The sequence below is a fragment of the Melanaphis sacchari genome, unplaced genomic scaffold, assembly GCF_002803265.2.
Source record: "Melanaphis sacchari strain LSU unplaced genomic scaffold, SCAv2.0 Contig2_pilon_pilon, whole genome shotgun sequence".
NCBI classification, from domain to species: domain Eukaryota; kingdom Metazoa; phylum Arthropoda; class Insecta; order Hemiptera; family Aphididae; genus Melanaphis; species Melanaphis sacchari.
Window position 1 is genome coordinate 2,496,703 of NW_020271173.1, and position 25,539 is coordinate 2,522,241.

Genomic DNA, 25,539 nt, shown 5'->3' on the forward strand with positions numbered 1-25,539 from the left:
CAAATAATTTTTCTTTGTGTTGCAATATATACCTTAAATGTAGACAATATAATAAATTCGTCTCTTTGCGAAACATCCAGGCCTTTTTAAATTGAATAATATTTGAAAATAATTATTTTTATTTAGCTGTCCGCTTTATTTTCTTTAAGTAATATAATATTATACAAAAATATACTAACCTTATAAAATAAATTATAACCAAATAGATTATTTAAAATCTGAAGATAATACAAATATTCTTTATATATAACAATTAATAACAAATAAAAATAATGTATTATTTAGTATCGAGTGGCGTAATAAATTGATTAATTTAATGGTTCACTAAAATTTAATGGACCATTAACTCACTATTGATTCATTTAATGTTTAGTGATTGTTTATGCTATTTGACATGTTAAAAAATAAATTTACAAAAAAATAATGTATTATAATGTTTATATTGTTTATTATTTTTATAATTATTTTAAAACTAATTTAGTAACTGATTCAAAAGATTTTTCATATAGTCTACGACTTACATATTTTTAAAATCATTAATTTTGAAGGTTTTGGCTTTAGTTTAAACTAATTAAAATAATTGTGTATCACAAAATATTGTATTAATATGTTAATGCAATAGTAGCTTGATTAATGCATTAATAAATAAACCACAATATAATTTTTTTAATTAAATTTGTATTTGGACTTATATTATAAATATTTGTTAAATTATAGATTGTATATTATGTTATCTTAAACTGAGTTATTGGTGATAGTTTTCAAGAATATTAAGGATGTAAAGCACGTTGAATTTCAAAACTAGTCCTTAAAATCCCTTGATTATCTTAAATAATAATCAAAAATCGTAGTATAAAAAAGTACTATTGCAGATTAATTATCAGACTTTCAATTATTTAAATAAAATAAGATGAATACTTTGATTATGATCAAACTATTTTAAATAGATATGTCAAAACTACAGATGTTTATTGTAATTTAATTACTAGTATAAGTATAACTTGTAAATAAATAAAAATAATTTGTTTCATAATATATATATGAAAATTTTATTTTATTTTATTAATAAGATATCAAATGTAACGGATATGGTATTTTAATTGAGAAGTCCCGTGGATTTGTATCCTCTAAAGTGTATTTGGTGCTTAAGACCCTCGCTAGCATTTTTGGGTAATTTGAACTTATAGAATTAAACTATAGCTTGCATTCATATATATTTAATTGGATAGTTTATATTGTTTCTGTATTTGTAAAACGGCGAGTGTTAAAAAGGTTGTTTTTTACTCATACCTAACTATTATGTACAATTTGCTGTTGTTTTATTATATAGTTGAGAAGCTTCTGTAAAAAAAAAAAAAATATATATATAAAAATCTCACTGAAATAATTCTGACTATTATAATTAGACTTATCTGAATTTAAACATGTCGGCCACTCTTTATTGTAGAATGGTGTAAATTAATTTCCATTGTGTGCTGAGTTTTTATATATTTTTCATTTTCAATTTCTCATGAAAAAATAAAACCACGACACGAATATTAAAAAAAAACCTTTTTAATAGCAATTATGAATATATTAAAATCGATGAGATGAGTTTTATTTTATATACAGCTCGCTAATTTATAAAATAGTTGATGGATAAACAGTACATATTTTGGTGGATGTAACTATTTTATGTTTTTTTTTTTTTTAAATAAATTGTATTGTTTTTTTTTTTCTTTATCTTGAAATAAAATATTTTATACTTGCATTTATACAAGCAGGATATTTAGTGATGGAATGATATAGCGATTTTGTTGGGTTAAGTACATCATTCAACCAAATTTATTTCAAATAGCAACAATAAAAATAACCTCTTTGGTCACATAATACAGTGTAGCATATATATTTTAATATAATATATACATTAACAACTTCTCTTACCATCATCAACAAAACCATTTATATAATCACTGTTTTTTTTTTTTTTTTTTTGTTATCAATAATTTTACCATTTAAAACTCAATGATAAACCCAATTGTTTTACAATATTTCACATCATCCTATCTAGAATGTCATACAAACTATAAAATGTATAAGGCATATTATGACATTTAATTGAAACTCTAAGTTGATCTTCCTTTCTATACGTTTTTATCTTCAAGATGTTCTTTTGGAACTTTGATCAGAGCAGCGACATAATAATTTTATGTTTGAATACATTATACTTGTAACAGATAGAAATAACAAAAAACCAAATATTGTATTCTTCAAAAAAAAGCACTTATAAAAAAAACTTATATTTGTAAACTGAAATGAATTATTTATGATTTTTTATTGTCATAATTTTACTTAGTTATTATTAAATAAATATAATAAATAAGTCGGAATTGTATTTATTATTACTATTATTAGAAATTGTATAATATTTAATTACATGATTCACTGTTTTGCGAGTTTATAGAGAATATAGACTCTAGATTATCCACTAATGTTTTTTTAATTTTTATTCTGAAATATCTATATTATTATTGACATTACATTTTTTATTTTATTTTACCTATTATGACTAACATCATTGACTACAATGTCGTTACCAACACTGAATTGTATACTATCAATTGTTTTCGATTCCCTGGGAAATATTAATTGCATCTATAATCCACCGTCCACGCGAAACTACAAGTACCTTTCTTTAATTGCATATAATTTTATATTTATGAGTATATCAATGTTACATTCTTACTGGTTTAATTATACATTCACCGAATACATAATTTTAACAGTACTGAGATAATCTATGAAATATGTATTACAGACTAAAATAGTACAGTATAAAAAAAAAAAAAAAAAACTGTTTAACCGATAATTTAATAAGTATAAGTTGTATATAATACTTGATATACTATATATTTATAACGGGATACCAGAGAGAAATACATTTAAGATATAAAACAATATTGTTCTCTTCTTCATTTTTAAGTAAAAAATTCTGAACTCCGGGTGCTCACCACAGCGCATTGTACGAGAAGTCGCCTGGTTAACGTCTCAACTAAATATTGTTTGTTTTCAGTACATATCTAGTATAACAATCAGTTGGTAACATTGAAAGTCTGCGATTACTGATTTTTAATGCGTTAAGTAAACTCGAATAATGTTAGTATTTTATAGTTATGGAAAGTTTGTAATTGTAGGTAGATACTAAACTATTATGTTATAATTTTTTAGTACATTTTAATATCGTTTTTACGAATATACACGTTGTATTCGTTAGAAAAAAAACACAGGCATGTTGATATTAGATAAAAAAATGTTTTGTTAAATTTTTTTTTCGGGTGTTTGTAATAATCTTCATCATGGCTGAGTTGCTCATAATAATATCTTATCATTTTTACCTCTCTACCTTGTTTAGACTTTACTTATTTTTGACAACGCTGAAAGACAAAAGAAATCTATTCTTTTCGTTTGCGTGTAAACAACAGAAGTGCGTTTGTAATGAATAATTAAATAACCAAACAACCCCATTGTAAGTTTGTTAACCCTTATGTTTTACATATGCATGTAAGAAATGTGTACAGATTTCGTTTCGTTATATTACGAGAAACTGTTTAGGATTCGGAGCACCCTAAAATATTAAGTCAATGGCCAGCATAGCTCTTTGGTAGTAATTAGTGATAAATGTTTCAGGTCAGGTCAGTTTGCTCGTGCGCTTGACTTATAATTGTTTAGTTTTTTCAGTCTGTCTTACAAAATATTTACACTGAGATTGTTTACATGACAAATTCAATGCGTAAATATAATACCTTAAAAGCTGTATGCGGTAAAAATAAAGATTATGTTTTTGAAATTCATTTAAAATAATAATGGTTTTATTATTTTTCGAATCGTTGGCCTAAGTAAATTTTTAAAATACAGTTTATATTTAAAGCATAACATAGTTGTAAACAAAACATTTTAAATTGTATTTAACTTGGGAAAATACTTTAATTAAAAATACATGGTATTCAAACAACGATCTCTTCTAGTCTAAACCAAAAGTTCAAGTAAATTAGGTCAAGAAGTTTGTTACATTAAAATCATAAAAATGATTAAAAGCCTATGTAGATCACAAAGAAAATAGAAAATAGTTTATAATTAAAGCAAAACAAATACGGTTTGGATACTTAATACAGAATGGGCATAATAATGTATTATTTTTAATATCATAAATACAAATAAAAATGTTGACAATTATCTAAAATATTTGACTAAAGTACGGTACATTTTGTTTGTTGTTTAACAAATAGTATGTTTCTGTTGAAAAAAACGTTATCTTGTGTTTAAAGGAAAATAGTTACGGCCCAGATTCCAGGACAACGGTTTGTTATGATATTGAATATGAAAGCAATAATAAATCATCATATTCTAAACACGATTAAAAGCTGTTCTCAGTCAAAACAAGAATATCTTACAATTCTTCAAAAAATGTTGTATTTTTCTGGTAGGTTTTCTTTAAGTTTATAAAGAAACTTACTAAAATAATCAAAATTTATTCTTTCAAAGTACAATTTATTTAATTTCTACAAATTATTACAATTTTGCTATATTACAAAAAAAAAGCTATTTGAATATTAATTCTAATAATTAAAAATAATTTACAGAAAAATGTGATAATGATAATAACATTGATAATAATAATTATAATTCAATAAAACTAAATAAAAAGAATCACTAGAATTTATATTGAGATAACATCAGTTATAATTTTTATCATGGTATAACTTAATCGCATGCTATAAAAATAGAATTATTAATGACACATTTACGCGTTAAACATAAGGCATGAGAACTTTTAAGTGTATGTTTTATCTATAATTTTATACAAACAGTTTATTTTTTATAGTCGTAGACGTTTAGTTACCTACAGAGGTATTACTGCTTTTTTATCTCCAACATTTGTATAATTTAGACATAATATATAAATGCTTTTGTTGAGACTAAATACAAAATAAATAAAACCAAAAAAATTATTTTACTGTAAGAAATAAAATTGAGTTATTATACTTAAACTGTATAATAGTATTATATTTACGATCGAATTTTAAGATAACAATCATATATGGTGTATGATATTCTTTTAAAAAGTAATTTGAAATAACCAGAAAATGTATTTTTCTGTATTTAGTAGGTGTCAAGTCCTGAATAAGTCACTATTGTGGATATATAAAATTTAAATTTAATGGTTATTTATTTTATGATGTTTGCATCAAACGACGAAACAATTCTATGTGGAAGTGGTTTATCTACAAAATATTTCACGATTTAGATACATTTAGTCTACACTTTAAATTAACGCCTTCAGGAATTGATTCATATTATTTTATTATAAACTTGTTTTAAAATCATTTCAAAAAATAAAATTGTACAAGTTACCTTGTATTAAATTTAAAATCTAAATTTAATAAATAGTTTTTAACTAAAAAACAGTTAACGGATTTTAACAAAGTTTGTAAACATTTAAAATTAAATTGCTTTAAAAAAATGTAAAAACTAGATTGATTTTTTTTAATTATTGCAAAATAAATTGAGAAATCGTGTATTAAATAAATATTTTTCACACACAAACAAAAAATGTTTTCGTATCTTTGCCTTAAAAGAACAACTAAATCCAATTTGCCACTATAGAAACTATTCATTTTTATTGCTCTAAAAAATACCCATAAACAAAATAATTAAAAAAAAATAAATAAATATTAAATTGTAAAACCAATAAATTTATCTTTTTGCTGAAAAACTAGAATAATAATATTCAAATACAAAAATCTTTAGATTAAACTCATTAACGTTGCTTAAAACTTTGATAATTTAAAAGTTGTTCTATAAAAATAAATGTATTATTCAACCAAAGAAGTTATCGCCAATTTATATGAACTTTAGATCATGCAAAAATGTTAAATAGTTATTATCATATATGTAAAACTATCAGCTTTGATTTTTGTAAAATATGTTTTCGTGTTAATAACAAAATAAAATTAATATCGTATTTTAATTACTTTCATCTCTTTATGGCATTTTCAAATGCAATGTGTAAAAAGGATTGTTTAAAGTTATGACAATAAAACCATTAAATTTAATGGTTTTATTGTTTTGTGAGTACTTAAATTATGTTTATAGAAGAAATCGTAAAGAGTGTACTACACATAAATTACGTATAATATAAACGTTTGAAATTTCTAAAATAATTTATCAATTAGTGAGTCGATTAAAAATAAAATACCTCAATATATGAATTACCTATCAATAAGACAAAGATAATTGTACGAGAGTGTTATAAAATATTTATCTGTTTTCAATAATTTTAGTAATATGTTCACGTTACAATTAATTGTTTTTTTACTCTTTTTACACGAATAGTATTGTCATGTTTAAATTATATGTATATTGTATATACTAACTGTGGTAAAAATGTATTATTTTTAAAAAAAATGTAACTTTTATAACGAAAAGCCTTGTATTGTGAACATTTTAATAATAATATGAAAAAAATAAAATAAATAACAGATTAGTCTTAATATGTCTTTTTTCTTTTTACAAAAACTTATCTTCAAGAGTTATATGGCTATAATTATAATTGTTCAACTGTTTGGACACCACAATGATTAATGAATGTTGTTTTCATGTGAAAAAATAAGTAAAACTACAAGGTGAAACTCACGCAGAAAAATCGCTTGTACGTGTAATGCGTAATAAAATCAAAAACATAAAATTTCTAGTTTTCTTCAAATGGTTAGATCTCAGAAAAATGTTATTTTTTTTTCATATTTACCTCTTCGAAGCACACACTACCAGGACAATTGTGACGCATTATTATAGTTAAATAAACATGAATTTTGCAATACATTCGGCTGTACCTATATAGTATCTACTTATAAGCTATATGTATTTTATTTTATACGCGGTTGAATCTTAAATATGTTTTGAACAGTAAAAGTTTTTGTTGAAATAAGTTGATTATTGTTTCTTTCGAATTTTAAACGTTTTCATAACTAAAAAGTTTATTACCAAGTAATTCATTATCGACGGTATTATGATGTTCGAAAATACGAAGGTTTTTACACGTTTAGTTAAACAAATAAATAAATGCACACACATAATTCATAATGTAATGAGAACACTTTAATCTTACTCATACTGTTTAAATTAGTTATGATAGTTTTATACAATCTAAGATTTAACTGCATATTTATCATAAACATGCATTCAACATGGACGGTGAAATCTTTAATAATAATACATGTTCTTTTGCAGATTTTAGTGTCTATCGATAGATTAAATATTATTTAAACATGATATTTAGACAACCAACAGTGATCGTGCGTTATGTCATAAAATACAATTCGGTAAAGGCAGAGGCAAAGCTTTTTATTTAAATTATAAAATTCAACGTTTAACTATATAAAATCATATTTTTTTTTTCAATATTTAAATTTAAAAATTACAAACGCAATTTGAAGAAACCAATTATTATAATTGTTATTCTTTTTTATTTTATTATTGTAATTACATTATTTTATTATTATTATATTATATTATCCGATTTCAGTTACTCATACTGTATTAAATTAATAACAATAATTAAGTTTGGAAAATTATTCGAGGAAATTCAATTAGAATATGATGGATTTGACGGGAAAATTGTTTTTTTTTTTTTTATTATTATCTACGAAAAATAAATTAACTCACTGGGTACTGCATAGTTTCTTATTTTTGTTCAGATATCGTAACCGTCTTCATTTGAAATTTATTGATTTTTTATTAGAAGTAGTTCCGAGTTTATAATATCGATCAATGTAGTTTTCAATTGGATGTGAGTGTCACATGAAATGTATATGTAATAAAAGAACGCATGCATTGTTTTTGTATAAAAAAAAAAAAAAAACATTTTTGTTTCCGCCAAATTTACGGTTACTAGTTCTTATAGGTCTTCGACTTTTTTTCAATTCGCAACTCATTTTAGTGATTACTTTTGTAACTTTTGTCAAATTTAAATAAAAAATAGCTCATCAATCATTATATAATATGTACTTGTAATAACTATAATGCTGTAATATTTTTGGCTTTTTAATTTAATAATTATAATTTTTAATTATCATTTATCATTAGTACTTTTTGTTAGGTTAATAGAACTAGATGAAAAAAATCAAAAGTTTAATATTGTTTAAACTACCTACTATATTATAATTACAATGTCAAAAATATTTTCAAATAACTAAAGTACATGTTGAGTTGGGCTTATGAAGACGATTATATAATAGATTATAACATTCAATATTTTATTTAATACTACATTAATAACACTATTGACACACAAATCACATACTATTAAAATATATATTTTAAAATAAGAGCTGTAAAATTGATGATTTTAAATATTATATTTTAATAAGATACACATGGTAATTAAAATTTACTGTTTTATAAACAATATTTTGTTTTACACACTTTGAAGTTCTTTTATACTATTATTTTTAATGCATATTTGAGAAAATAATTATAATTTGTGTATTTTACACAAATTTGTGACTTATGAGTTATGACTTATATATTTAACAGCCAGATGCTTATATAAAATAGATGAATCAGATTTTGAAGACTGTTAAAACTAAAAGTTTATTTTTTATCCAAAAGTGAAAAGAAAGTAAAGCCAAAGTCAAAAAAACCAAATTTTAATAAACAAAAACCAAAATAAATTCATCATTGAAAATTTAAATAATATATAATCTATCTTTGGACTAAATAAATAAAATTCTTACATAGGTCGCTATTTTTGACCTCTGATAGGCTTGAAAAAAATGTATAAGTAGTCCATAAAATATTATATCAAATTGACAATATTTTATGATAATCAAAGATGAGCAAGCAAACGAAAGCACGTAACCTAAGATACTTCGAGTGAATATGTGAAAGTATGTTTCGTTAAATTAGATGTTTACAGTAAGTTAACAAATGATTTATTGAACTCAGGATCTATGTATATGGGTAGTATTGTTTTATCGAGAAACAGGTTAGAAATAATTATTAAAGTATTGTCTATTACTATTATTATATAGCATTGGATTACTCGTATTTAAAACCGTGTACAGCAAAAAAGATAAACGCACATACGCATTACAACGAATAAAACCCACTGGAACCAAACAATTCGAAAATATTTTTAATCACAGCTCGATATGGCTAGTTTTCAAATCAACCGAAAATGTCAAGTCGTCTCAACTCGACCGTAGCCGAGTTCTCAATTACATCGTAATTAACCGGTCTCAAGTCTACGAGTACCTACCTAGTGGACAAATAAACTCAGTGTTAGGTGTACGTTACATATTATGCTATCTGACCTGCCGGTACTCTCCGGAAAGGTGGGCGGGGGGAAGGAGGGTACGCCTTTGACGATGACAACACATAATATTACTATTTACGCAGCGAGTAACGACTGTTATAATATCTTTATTTTATTGTCGTCTTGTGATTAGCGTTGACGCGGACACGGATCGACGGGCACTGGCGCTCGACCGGTGCGCGCGGGGCGGCGTGTAACACGCGACCGTTATCACAGCTGTCGCGGTAGCATACAGCGCTACCCTCGCGCACGGCCGCCACACCGGAACACAGCGACGACGGCGGAAGCGGGGGCCGGATCCGCCGGAGACGCGACGCCGGGCGGCCGCGCGGCGATCGTGCAGCCCCGCGTGAAAGACGATCGGCTTCGAGGACTTGGAGTGGCCGGACGCGTTCGACGACCGGTACTACGATGACGACGTGGACACGCGCTCGGCGCGGCCGCGCACGCTGCGGGCGGCCGCTGTCATGGTGAACAGCAGTGCCGGCCGCACCGCTCTCGCTGGCACCGGACACTACCATCACCACCACCACCACCATCACCTGCAGCCGCAGCCGACCGCCAACCTGCTGCACCACCACCACTACCTCCACCACTACCACCACAACAGCGTGTTTTACCGCGGCCGCGCGCACCCGCAGCGCCGGCACAACATTCACCACCACATCGCGGACAAGACGTCCTACTATCACCACAACCATCACCACCACCGGGGCCAGTCGCCGTCGTCGCCGCCGCCGCCGCCGTCGCCGTCCTCGTCCAACCGGCCGCTCTACCGACGGGTGTACAACTTCATCCGGCAGGCGTGGACCGGTGTCAGTTCTCGTCGTCGTAGCACGGCCGGCCGGTCGTGCGCGCCGGTGGGTCGTCGCCATAGACCCGCGTCCACCCACCAACCCGGCCCACGCACCTGCCTGCAGGCCGACGGCGGATCGGCACGCGCTGTACGCCCGAGTCGCGGCCGTCGTCTGCTTGGCCACGCGGCACGCACCGCGTTCCGATTGGCCGTGCAAACGGCGCGGTCCACGACAGCATCTTGCTGTTTGGGGGAAAGTCCGGAGTCGGGGTGAACTCTCGGCTTTTGGACGGGGCCGACGACGTAGACGTGCAACCGGCTTTTAGAGCATGCTTTCTATGGCCGGACGAAAATGGCTTTTGGACGTCCGCCGCGCGCGTTTCACAGCGATTGGCCCACGCCGTCGGCCGGCCGACCGGTCCGCGTCGGTCGGTTTGACGACCGCGACGTTTCCTCCGACCGGCACTCGGTCGGTCGTCGTTCCTTCCCCGCGCACCAATCTCACTCACCGCCGTATCGCACGCCGCGGACGTTCCATTGCACGCCGCCTGTCACCGGGTAATTCGCACAGTTTACACGGCGGTTTAGACGTTGTCCCTTGCATTGCTCCGAGTTTTTTTCGCATCGCAAACGTTGCTCTAGAATGTTAAGTGCTTTTGTATCAAATCCCGATAGGACCGCTACCGCGGGAGAATTTTTTCCAGTAGGTATACCATAGAAAATAGCATCGAAATATCGAACTTTTATTCGAGATTCAATTTGTTAGAAGCGTTTTGACGTAACCGAGTATAGTTCGTAGGTATAGCTATATAGTGTAAAGTGTGTTGACAAAAGATAAAAACCACCAATATTACGTAATTCAATGTACTACTCGTATTATCGATCGATTAAAATTTATTTGTTTTAAACATAATTTTCTTTTTTTGATATTATCATAAATAATTAATGATACCTGTTGTTGTTGTTTTTTTTAAAATTCAGAACTTAATCGTTTATAAGTATGGTGGTATTTCAAACTTGGTTCTTTGAAACATTTCATCTAAATGTTATAAATTATTCAAAACTTAATATCAACTAATAATAATTTGTTCATAATTTTAGTAAAGATTAAAAAAAAATAAATGTTTAAACTTACGTAACAAGTTTTAGATTGCATTTGCATGTGATACAATATTACTATATTAGTTGGGATCGCTTAAATTAACCTTTAAATTAAATTACAAGACTGTTATGTATAGACGTGAAACTTAAAAAAGAGTACTCCATTTTAAAGTTTTTATAATATTAACTAATTACAGTACTGTTACATAATTTGATTTTCTCGAGTAAAAACGTTTTGAGTCTGCAGAAGGCATTTATACAAATTATTATCAAACAAAATTAACTACCAACACAACATTTACTGATTGTTGTACACCTTTTTTTATAATTATTCGTACACACGTGCTTACTTTTCGACTATATACACCAATCAAGGCACAATAATAAATCCTAATATTTTCTAATCGACTAAATGGAATGTCCTATTTTACCTTTTTTGCTAATCGATTTCACGACGAAAGTTCTTGAGCATAATCTTTTTTCAATTAAACATTCCATTTTTCTAAAATTGTTTTTTGCTAAAACCGCAGATTTAATATTTTTTATGTAATTAAATTATTAGTAGACCATACGCATTCTTATTCTAAGTACTTTGTTATATTTGATTAAGTATACTACCGAATTTTCTAGCTATTTTTGGGTATTAATCGAATGCTTCTGGTGAGCATTTTTGAACTTGTTTATCCAACATAGATAATCGGTAATTCTGATAAAATGTCCGAAGAATATAATATCACGTCATGTAAACCACAATAACCCGCATAATGGATGATATATTTTAGGTGTCCATTACACATGGTGTGTTTGTTTGTCAATATGCGGCGTATAATTATAATTGATTTTATGCCAAATTCAATACCACCTTTGCCGTGAAATGTTGTCCTCTGTATGATTTTGTCGTGGTCTCGATTTAGGCGGTGTTCTATAGTAGATGACATATAATCTATATTATATGCAAGTTCATATAATCTAGACAAAAATTATATAATTTTAAAATTTTTTTTGCTGATTAAACAACGAAATCAAATTTTTTTTCGTCAATAGTGGTCATAGTTATATTATTATTATGATTATTATTGTTACCATTGATGCACCATGAACCGACGTGTTTCGGGTATTTCGGAAGTTGTGTAAAATTAAGTTTATAAATTAATTATACCCGACACCCCTTTATATGCGTACATAATATTATTATACAATGCCATAATAATTTTCTACATTATATGAGAAGGCCGTAGTATTTTGTTGTGTTAAATACATTTATTAATGTTTTTTGCGTTCGTATATTTTATATTTTAGTGTATTTATTTTTAATCCAATTAAAATTGCATGTATAATTAGAACAACACAAGTATTTCATCAAATATTTGTTGTTGTTTATCCACAACTAGTCAAAATTAAATTAAGTTGATAAACAAACCAATTACACGTAAGCTGCAGTATTTACTATTTTATACCAAATAATAATAATGAATAATAATAAAAAAAAAAATAATCGTTTATGATTTTTATGACCACTCGTTTAGACCATAATATTTGTTGAGGGTTTGTTTAATGTTACGACCGCAATAACTCCAATAAATACTGTTTAAACTCACATAATAAAAAAGGTACACGATGAAATCGCGAAAATATAAAACTACGACATACACTACGCAATGCATGTATATATAAAATGTCATATTGATTGATTTGCTAACTCGAAGTCCATGTGCGTCTATTTGTTCGTATTACTAACTGCTTATTACAGCAGCTAAGCAGTAGCTTACTAGAGTAGATTAAGTTTTTATACTTCAAAACCACTGAACAGTATTGGCTCATTATGTAGATTGTTCGGTTGCTATAATACGAGTAAAGGACGCAGACGCAGCGAAATCACAAATGTTCATTTTCCGATATCGTAATATTCTTCTTTTCTTTTTTTTGTTCCTCCTTATTTTTTCCCCGAAATGAATATCGCAGCAATGCAAAAACTACGACAACAACAACAACTTTAACACAATTCGCTATAGGGTCGGGGGTCGTTGATCAGCGTCGGGTCGAGTCGGATACGCCTCCCGCTTTTTTCAATATTATAGACTGTTAAGTATAGTCGTAATTTGTGTACGAGCGTCTCGGAGCGACGGTAAGGTCAAGTGTCAATTTATTATAAAATACACTGTTTCAGCATGTTTTACGCCGCTTTTAGTTCACGTCGAAATTATTACCATTTTAGCTTGCATGGCATAAATTATATTCGCTGTATAATATATCACACAATATCGTTCTGCAAATGTAAAATCGGTCCGCCAATAACATAAATATATTTTATTAATCTTACTATGACAACGTTTTCCGCTTTAGATTCCGAATTCGATGATTTGGAAACACCGCCCAGATACAGACCCGAAAGCGTACAATACTTTTGCCGGACAACGGGTTTTACAGAATCGGAAATTAAAAAAATTTACCGCAATTTCAAAACGGAATGCCCGACCGGACTTATCAAAGAAGACGCGTTCCGTGGCATTTACTCGCAATTTTTCCCTCAAGGAGGTAACGTACCACAAAAAAACCTAAATACGTTTATACTGTAATTTGCATTGATATTGTGTTTATTATTTTATCGCAGCCAACATAAGTCAATATGCTCACTATGTCTTTCAATCGTTGGACCACGAAAGAAATGGCATTCTAAATTTTGAGGTGAGTACCAAAAATCAAATTATTTTTTCAGCTATTTAAAATAGGTGGTGACAAATGTATTTGTTCTGAATTATATCAATATGCTTTCTCTTAATGTAGTTTAATAATAATTAAAATTAAAAAAAAAGTACCAATATAAAATTGAAAATTACGTCATATATTTTAGAGTTAATTAATAACGAAATTACGTAACTTTTACATAATTATAGACTTTATACGGGTTGGAACTGAATAAGTCGATTTTGGAAAAACGTTCTCATTAGTTATTGTACTATCTAGTTAAATATGTAAAATAGCGAATAGTAATATGGAAGATTTGATATTTACACATGTACAATTTATTATTGGTTTTTATTTTAATTATTAATTTTATTTCAATAAGTAAATATGGATAATATATTTGAATATTATACCAATTGTCAAACTATATCTTTATCGCATCAAATCGAGATTTAAATAAAACGGAGTTAAATTTTGAGTAGATTAATTTTGTGGCATATTGTATATTATTATTATAAGCTGTTTATTAAATTTGAAAATGATTATTAATCACACTTCAAAAACGATTCATTTTATATTTAATGACTATAAAGCCATCTGTTTATTTTCGTTCTTTATTTTCTTTTTATTGTTTTTTTTTTTTTCTGTTTATTGGAAAAGGAAAATGATATCCATGTTTGGATATCTACATATAATTTCCACTAAATTGGGTTTGTAATAAAAAAAATGTATCTTAAATACTTATGCAATCATTATTCTTCAATATAAATATTAAGAAATAAAATCTTATCAAATTAGTTATTTTTTTTTTATTGGAAATATCAAGTTATTAATATTATTAAGTATGTATTAGCACATTCCTATTTTAAAACAATAAAAACGATTTTCCATGCTGATAATGCGTATTACGTCATTACGTGATCATTATCACTGTTATCAATGTTCAATATTTTTTGATATCATATTAAATTTTTTTTCGAATTTATTCGTTGTTCATAGCTAAATTTTAAATTCATTATTTAATTCTGTTGTAATTAAATGTAAAACTTTTAAAATAACATTATCATAATATGACCATTTGATGAACTGACAAGTATAATTTCCAATATGAACAATTCACATGTATTGTAAAATTGAATGTGTTTTACTAATGTATTTTAGTAACGATGACTAATACTTATGATTATCTGTATTATTTTATTTGATGTTATATTCTTAGACCTACTTAGTAAATTTTTGTTAAGTTTTCAATAATACTTATTAAAATAAATAAGTTTCCAAGTTTTTATCATATTCTTTGGTTTATTAGATATTTCAAGTTAATATACAAAATAATAAAATGTAAGAAATCTTAAAACGACTTTATAAGTTGGATATTATTTTTATACTGATTTCTCGACAGTGGAAGAAATGCGTATTAAAATATAATATAAAGGTATAAGGAGGTAAAAGATTATGCGACGGAAAAGACGATTTTTTTTTTTTTTTTTTTTTGACGAATTTTGATTGGATAATAAAAATTATTGTGCATTTTTTCTCTCCCCTTATGTTTTTATAATATTTTCTGTCTTAAAAAAAATAATTATTTACTTATACGTAAAGCATGTATTGCGATATGATATTCATTAAAAATTCTAAATTAAAATTAAGTTAATTTTTAATTGATATGTGAAACCGTTTTTCTTATAATATGTTTAATTGACTTTAACTTTCAGTTTATATTATGTCTTAGTATAAGGACTTTGAACTTTAATAATTCTATATTTGAGTATAACGCCGTTATTTTAAATATAGGAATTATATAATATGTTTTATACATGTAGTAATATAAAAACAAATGATTACATAGGTAACAGTTATTATGTTTCATTTCAACTAATAAAATTATTTATATCAATAATTGCCATATATCTAGTAAGTAATAATAATAATAATTATAATAATATTTTATTTTTATAGTTTTCTATATCTTCAAAAAAAATAAATTTAATAGATATTAACAGTTGCATTTAAACAGTTACAAATAAAAACAAAACATTTTCAAATTATAATTTATATATATTAACGTTTAATTATAAAGTACCTTCGCTAGAATATTATTATTTTGACCAATTAAAGAAAAAAAAAAATAACAATAATGAATTATTTTTACAGTTTCTATTTTACTAATATTTACAAGTATTTAAGTGTATAGTTAAATGGTTTTATAAAAAATAAAAACAAAATAAATATTAACCAATAAACAAAATTTTTTTCAAAAATGATTTTAGATTTAGGTGTGATATTTAACTTGTATTTATTAGTAATTTTTATTGTATACAAATAACGAAATGCATTGCAACGCATATACACAGTAAGCTACACGAACTAAAAGTTTTGAACTAATTTATGAAAAATATTAATATTCCATTAACAAAATAAAAGTACAACGTTAAAAGATTAAATATTTTAAATATTTACCTTTTCCATTATGTTTGTTGACTACAAAGGATTTTTTTTTTTTAAAGAGCATAAAAAAAAAATCTTGATTCCTTTTTTATTTGTTGCGACACTATGAAATCATGTTTATTTCAATCTAAACAATACGTTTTAATGTTTTATTAATCTTGAAAGCTACTCGTTTGAAAATATTTTATCATTATATTGATATATTTTAAATATGTACCAACATAAATTAGTGAAATGAAAACATCTAAAATTACATCATTTGTACAGGTTAAATTTACCTGTTAATAAATAACTATAGCTGCTATATTTAATTATTATTAATTTATGTTTAGAGTGGTAAAAAAATAACGTCCTTTTAATATTTTATACTCTGATGATTAAGTAATTAGGTGTGTGTGTATATATGTATATATATATATAAATTCCATTTCACAAAGCATGTTCAATAATATTTTTCCTTTAATAATGAATTTATTCGAATTCTGATTTTTGATATAAATTTCTGTTTTTAAAATGAGAACTGCCGTTTTTATTTAAATTATTTAGTATAAATTACTTTAAACATGTTGATGTACACAATTTTAAAAAGTAATAACTAGTACTATCTTAGTTAAAATATTTATATTAAGGATTATAAACCTTAACAATGGATGAATATAAATTTAAAATATAGATGTGATATTGAATTTAGTGTTTACTTTACTTGGGTCATTTTTATAAACCATTCATTTTGATAGATTATTATTTATTTTTTAAAATCACTATAGTCACCCAATAATTAACCTATTATACTTAGTACATAAAACTAAATAACTCAAATACTTCTCAACTTCTCATTCGTATGATTCTGATACAAAGATATTTTCAAAAATTTTATTCATTTTTTAGTTTACAGCAGTAAGCATTTAAAATACAGAAGTTTGTGTATATCCACAAGATACTCTTTATGTAGTATCAAAAATCTCGTGAGTTTTAAAATATAGTCTTTTAATATATTTAAAAATTCTAAAAATATAACTTTAATAGCTAACATTATCAATGAATCAATCTGTATAATAAACTGACACGGACATGAACCAATTATGCCAAAAATAAAGTTTTTGTTTAGGGTTAGTGTACCAATTACGCTTGTATTTAATTTTTATCTTGAAATATGAAAATATTTTTTTTCAATCTAATTTCATCAACATCGACTTAAACAATCTACACACAAAAATGCTTAAAAATTAAAAATTATTTTATTGATAAATTGATTATTGGTTTAAGTGACTGGTTATAATATACTTTATAACAGTATTGGGAATTTTATGAAAAATTATTCTTATTGTTTTTCATATTTGATAGTACAAGTATGAATTTGAGTAATAGACAAAAATAAGTTTTCATTATCATTAGATATTTATTAGCCTAATTGTTTTGTTGCACAATAATATATAAGTACTGTACTATATAGGATAACATATTGATGATAGCTGTTACTTATATCTTGTTGTTTAGTATTAGTTTGAATTCAAAAAAAAAGTTTAAATGTGGATTATTATGTAACTGATATAACTTTAATTTTGAATAATTTACTATATCTATTTATGTATGTCATTTCATGTATTTATACTTGTAAACAATTTGACGTGTGTATTAATTTATTGTATGAATATAAATTTATAACCAACTAATAAGTTTTCATTAAGTATTTTAAAATGTATAGAACTCAATTGGTAAACTCTCATTGACATCAGACAATTCATGAAAAATAATTTTATAGATAGTAGGACTTTTATTGAATTTTTTTCAGACTATATTATTTACATAGGTCGTATTTTAACATAATAAAAAAGTAAGATAAGGTATGATTTATTAAAGTTGATTTTTAATTTTAAGCGGTAGCCATATTATATTTTACCAATAACACCGATTATGTAACATGCATACTGTATAGGAGTTAATACTCTAATTAATCATTATCGAAGAATAAACATGAAAAAACATTAATATTTTATTAAATATTATTAGATTCGAAATTTAATAATCGTGATATTGTCCTAAATTTGACTTAAAAAGCGGGCAAAACACTTTTTCGTCTTGTACTAAATTAATAACTCGAATCCATTACTCGCTCCAAAATAGTTTCTTGGCACCTTCCAATATCCAATATTAGTACTATATATTGCTATTTCACAAAAACAACAATCTTTTCAATTACAATAATTGAGTAGCATTATATTATATATATATATATATATATATATATATAACATTTTATTGTGGTAACAGTATTATACTAAATATATTGTTATTAATTTTAATATAGTTCATTGATACAATATAGGTAATAAAGATCGTAGAAATATTTCCACTATAAATATCAACGATATAAGTAAACTGCAAACATGTATATAAATAATATGATTTAGTTTTATGAATAACTGGTGAAAACAAAATAATCGCTAACTGACTATGTCGTAATATGCAACTGTACGCATATATTAATCTTAAATACACGAACGCGCGAGTTAATACCCGATTTCATTTATTGATTTTCGTTTTGTTATTGTATAAGTTACATTTAAACAGTTGGAGGAATCAGCACAACTAACCAATTGCCTTCGTCAAATTAAAAAAAAAAAAAAAAAAAAAAAAAAAACACACACACACACACACAAAAGTGTTAAGAAAATGTTTTGTATCGATTGGCATTATAACTAGATAAAAATATCTAATAAATTTATCAGAAAACAAATTCTAAAACTTATATACACGTTATTGTTAAGTGTTATGACCAAATACATAAATAAATTATGTGCAAATAATTAAGTTTAAAAATTTGTTTTTTACTTACACGTACTAAATAAATTTAAAAATATATAACATATATCTTCACAAATTAAAAATATTAAACATACTTGTCAAAAAATAAAAACAATATTGTTGTTATTCAACATACGTGCAAGTTGATTAACAGTTATTCGTAGCTCTAGAGCCATTTTTTGGTATTTTAGTAAAAAAATTACTAATCTCAGATATTTTCAGTGTTTGAGAATACCGGTATAGTGTGAGTTTGTATATTTACTTAAATTATCTAGGTACTGAAAATATTATACTAATACAATACTGTAATATTATTCTCAATAATATTATGATCGATACCAGTAGTATTCAGATATCGAATACTCGTATCAAGATACTTAAAAATACTACCAACTAGCATAATACGTAACTACATGCAAATTATTTATTAGCTAGTGATACTAGTATTATTAATTGATTTCAACAGTCAGTCATCTCCAAAATCAAAATTAAATGAAGCTTGTTATTGCAACTTTTAAAAGATGTGATTACAATAATTGAATGGTGTTTTTTTTTTTTTTTTTTTAATTATGATTATGAATATAGTACGTAAACGTACAAAAAAAAATGTTTAATTTATGTATTTTATTCATGAAAAAATAATGATAATTTTTAAATTGTTCATTTAACAATTTTATAGACTTTTATGTATTGAATAGTTTCAAAATTTGAAAGTAACTGATTATTACGTCAGTGCCTTCAATTGATATTTGTTCATAGAGCCGTAATAACGTGAACGCAAAAAGTCCGGATAATAATATAATAGGATTACCAGATCCGTAATTCTGTCATGTCACCAGACGCGCAACAAGTCGCGTTTCGACCTTTCGTGCGGTATAATATTATAATAATATCGCGAGCATATTATTATCATATAAATAATAGAATATTACATCGGTATCCGCATATGCACACGCTTTTCAACCCATTCGGGTAAAGTGTTACCACATTACACACTAGCTATATCGCGTTATTATTATACAGGTACGATTCTTATTTTCGTAAATCCGACTCGACCATTAGTCTCCACGATTTTGGTGTAAATAGAGGCTCATTGGAGTTCAGTCATCCCTAACACCGGCGGATGGAACGGACACGAAACCCATTAGCCAAAAACCGCTCATATACGCAGAATATATATTATATATATGGTGTATACGTAATACACACACACACAAATTTAAGTAATATGTATATGTATAATACTGCCGGAGAGTACTAAGCTCCGTATCGAGTTAACTTTTCAATTGAGTCCATATTATATAGTGCGTTATGATGTATATGTGTGTATATTTATACAGAGTGTTTCATAAAGAACGCAGTTTTTAATTTTGCTACAAAATAACTTTATTTTAATAGAAATACATTATAAATGTTATATATATATATATGTGTGTGTGTGTGTGTGTGTTGGTTCAATATGAGTTGAGGTTTAAGTGTGAAACATGATATTGTGCATATGATCTCCCTCTTATCGCTCGGTACACAATGATTCTATCAATGCAATTACTAATCAAATTTTTACAGACTTGCCCATTAAGTTCTCCGATAGCTCATTAAATTATTTTCTTAAGATTAAATGAAGTTCACTTACTTGTCTGTATAAAACAATAATTAATTGATACCCCAAAAGAAGAAGTTAAGCTTAACCCAAGGGAAATCAAGGAAAAACAAATGCATCTGCAGTGAGTAACCATTTAGTGTAGGTTTTGGCAGGTGAGGGTTAAAGTTTTTTCAGTTGAACAATTTTGAAGATGAAAATGAAAATGTAGAAACAGTAAATAGAAGTTTTATTAAAAACATGATTTTAAATTTAACTTACCTTTTTTGGATGGCATGGACATTAAGAAATGTGGTTCCAGCAAAAATATGTTCTCTGACATACTTCTATTCCCTGAAAAAATGGACAGCTGACTCATTTTTTTTTTTTTTTTGGCGATCAATAGTAGCCACTAAGGTGTGATTTACTCTATGTGGCTTTTTCCTTAGAGGTTTTATTAAATCATTGTTTTATATAGACAAGTCACTAACTTTATTGAATCTTAAGCAAAAAATTTAATGAGTTATCAGTGAACTTAATGAACAAGTCTGTAAAAATTTGATTAGTAATTGCATTGAGAGAGTCACTGTGTGCGGAATGATAAGAGAAGGATCATATGCACAATATCATGTTTCAACCTCAACTCGTAGTAAACCAATATATATATATATATATATCATTTATATTTTATAATATATTTCTTATAAAATAAAGTTAATTTATAGCAAAATTAAAAACTGCGTTCTTTAAGAAACACTCTGTATATATATATACATACACACAGGACGATTCGCCAAATATTTTAACCCCAGTTTTCCATTTAATAATGGATTAAGTACAATGAAATGATTTAATACGTGTTATAATAATTTAAACAATGTAATTGTTTCTTTTTATGTATGTTTGGCTACCACTCCATCTAGATACCGTTAGTCAGTAACCTCTCTGCTCGATTTGTGCGGATTGAGACCGAATATTTTATTTTAAGGTACTAGGTATTAAAATATTTCAAACCGAAGCCGTTCAATATTAAATTTTGAAACAAAAAATAAAAATAAATAAAAACCGTTTATTATAATATGCAATAAACTACGAGTTTCAAACTTTCGTATAAGGCCTGTAATTTCGCTGGACTAGATTATGATATGTGTATATTATAATATCGATCTAACAGATATCGACGAAAACGTGTTGCCTATATATATTGTAGAATATAATAACACGATTATGATCCCAAGGATAGTATATTATTGAACTGTTGGATCAACGTATGCGATTTCACATCACCACGGCATAAATACATAAACTATAGAAACTTTACGATTAACAGTCGATCAGCAACGGCATCCACATTGGATTATTGAAACTTAGTTCTAGGCGCTTATATTAAGTAAATTCATCAGAGTATTTTTAATATTCGTATATTATAACAATGTAACACGTAGCGTAAGAATTAAATTATTCGGCTATGTAAAAATTATTTTGTGTATATTAATACGCTGTCGCGTGTACGTAAAATTAATTCATTTCCAATAGAAAATCAAAATATATGACATAAATTTGTTTCATAATAAAAAACTACTTAAACTTGTCAACGTAATATGTAATGATATTGATATAATGTATGTAACGTACAATGATTTTTCACTTTATTATTTGTTTCATTTTTATAAAGTTTAGCGAATAATATTATAGATAATACAAACAACACAATGCATTTTGTATAAGTTTGTTCTACCTTAGCATGTTGCTTAACTCACAATGTTTTAAATATATATATAAATTTATGTGTATAATTTGAGTTATTATAATAACAACAAAGTATTTTTATTATTTTAATCAACTTAATGTTTTACTACTTTAATTATTTTCAATTATTTTCAATTATTTTGTATTATATTTCAACATTTTGCATTAATTGTACTTCGAAGTTTTTGTCGGTTGGATAACAATTAATATCACACATCGCCTACTTGTATATTCTGTTTAATGTTTTTTTTTTTTTTTTTTTTTTTTAAACTACATTAATATAATATGTTTATTTTAAAACATATTTTTCTATATTTTATCTTTTTTTCTACAAACTCGTAACATTATGAATATTTATGAATAACAATGTAATACATATATACATATATATATATATATATTGGTGAATTTTTTTTTTGTTTTTTTCAATGAGAAGTGTCAATAACTTTTCAATATTAATATTATTTTGATGAAAACGTACCTTTTGTTTTAGAGTTTAAAAAAGCACTCATATTTATTAAAAAAATATGAACATACTTTGGTTACACGTAGAAAATATTAACGTACATTAAAATACAATAAGAATAAAACAAAATCTTAAACTATCTGATAATTTGATAATATTTATATAATAACAAAATGTTGAAAATTATTATTACATACATGTATAAAGAGTATGTATTTTTCCAGAGAGAAAATCTAACTATTCTTGTAGCGAAACCGCAGCTAATATAAATAGCCTAATCTATAGGTTTAAAAATGCACGATAAATTTTTTAGAAAACAATTATTAGGAAATATAAAAATGAAATACACTACGTTAATAGTTTTAAATTTTATAAACTTAAAAAAAAACAGCAAGTAATTATTACATATAACAAATAATTTTGTTTAAAGTTTTTAAATAAGTTCAACGGTAAAATAAATATTAAAATCTAAAATATAATAGGAGACAGATATAAGGAAGCTCTTATAGTAGGCTTCTTTTTATTTTAATACATTGTATTGATTAAATCGAGCTGCCTTCGCATTTGTATTTTAAGTCAAATAATTTGTCGCAGATTTAAAGTGTTAAAAAAAACCTTTTTCTGTGATATTGATCCAATTCATGTATCTCAATTTTTCAGATACCATGGTTGTCAATCTTTTATGCATACTTCAATTATGAAAAAAATTAACTAATATTTAAGTTGATGAATATTGGCTCATATTCGTTAATAAAACAGATTCCAGATCGTATTATTATTTTCATTGCTGGTAATATTTCGAGACTCGAAAAGAATTATATTCAAAATAGTTAATTGAAATAACTTCTATAATATGCATAAAGAATTGAACAGATACGTGGTGAATAACCGTTCAAGAATCAGGTCATGTTACCAAGTGAAGATTACTTTGACGTCATACGTTATAATACGCTTGCTTATGAACCATAAATATCAGGTGCCGGGAACCATTGTATAAGCTTATTAAGTGTTTCTACTGAGTTGCATCGAAATGTCCCGGTACTGCAGCAATTGTACCATTCCCCCTATTTATATCCGGTACTAAAATCGTAGTTTAAGTAACAACGTATAAACAATAGGGGGACGTCAAAAGTTGTATACGCTAACATCGTCATATAACATTATTATTATGTTATATAAATATGAAAACGGTAAACATAATATTTATTTTTTTTTCGAACAAATATACGATTTATGTAAATTTTTTTACCCACGTCATACTATAAATATCGACTCAAATATATAATTTATGAAAATTGACTCAATAATCCTGTGAAAACCTTTTAAAAGTTAACTAATCGATAATTATTATATACGTAATATTGGTATATTTATTCAATTTTCTTTGGCATCTATAAATTCTTGACATTTTCGTGTTTTGTGCACTTGAAATTTTCTTGTAACATCAATAGGTCGTACATTATAATATATGCTAACATCAGTTCGTCAAACCTCGCACAAGAGTACAAATTCATGTTCAGCCGCCATACCACGAAATAATGAAATTCCTTTCATTTTGAATTTTACAATAATATGTTATATATTATTGATTTTATTTCGCTTGACGGAAGTAAAATTATTATGGCTTTATTTATACTTGCCATTTTTTTAATACATAACATAATAAAACATAATAATGTATTCGTTATATTGTATGGCACTCAGAACAATGTTTTTAATTTTTAAAACGTTATATTTCTTTTAAGTTAAGGATGAAATATATAAGCTTGTAACTTTTAAATAAAATATATTTTGTATTTTTTGTTTTATCCAAATTATACATTTGAATAGTTTTGTTTGACTTAGTATGGTTTCTATTGTTTTATCTATTGCTCAAGAATATCGCAAAGATTTTTGAACAAATAGTTTTTTAATCTTTGGTATAATTTATTTTTATATTTTATTGTCAAATAATATACGACGTTCAATAACTAACTTGTTGGTTTTCACATTATTTTACATTTTATTTTCTATTCTATTTATTTTACTTTTATTGTAAAAAAGGTAGCGTTATCATCACAATATACATAGTAATACTATGATATAAATACTTGTTTATTCTATTTATAGATACGATTGTCAGTAGCACAATGCATGTTCAGATATATAATAGTATGTATACGATTTCTTTGTTAAAATTGATTCAGTGCATTTTTGTAACAAAAAAGTCTCATGTCAATTGTTAAAGTTACACTAGACACTTTGCAATTTGATAAAATTTGAATACAATATAATATCTCTATTTTTTATGTAATCATTCATATTTTATACTTATTGTTCCATACAATTTTTATTTTTTTATTTTTTTTATTGAAACATTTTGTAAATTGTATAATAATAATAAAAAAAAATTGTCTGTAAAAATATTAACACTAAAACGTAGTATCTAAAAAAATAATGTTACCTGTGAGGTTATAGTATACATTTTGTTATTTATTTTGTCCTCAAATATCAGATTATTTTTGTACACATAAAAGATAAAGTCTAAAAATTACGATTTATTATAATATATATATAAA

General features: G+C 26.6%; 1 protein-coding gene across 1 annotated transcript in view; it reads left to right on the forward strand.

The window, feature by feature from the left end:
- Nucleotides 1-25,539, forward strand: part of LOC112595788 (Kv channel-interacting protein 4-like) — a 129,567-nt gene that overhangs the window by 41,204 nt on the left and 62,824 nt on the right. Inside the window, exons 3-4 of the mRNA XM_025341123.1 lie at nucleotides 13,593-13,784; nucleotides 13,861-13,934. Coding sequence (XP_025196908.1) covers nucleotides 13,593-13,784; nucleotides 13,861-13,934 — 266 coding nt within the window. The remainder of the gene's footprint in view (nucleotides 1-13,592; nucleotides 13,785-13,860; nucleotides 13,935-25,539) is intronic.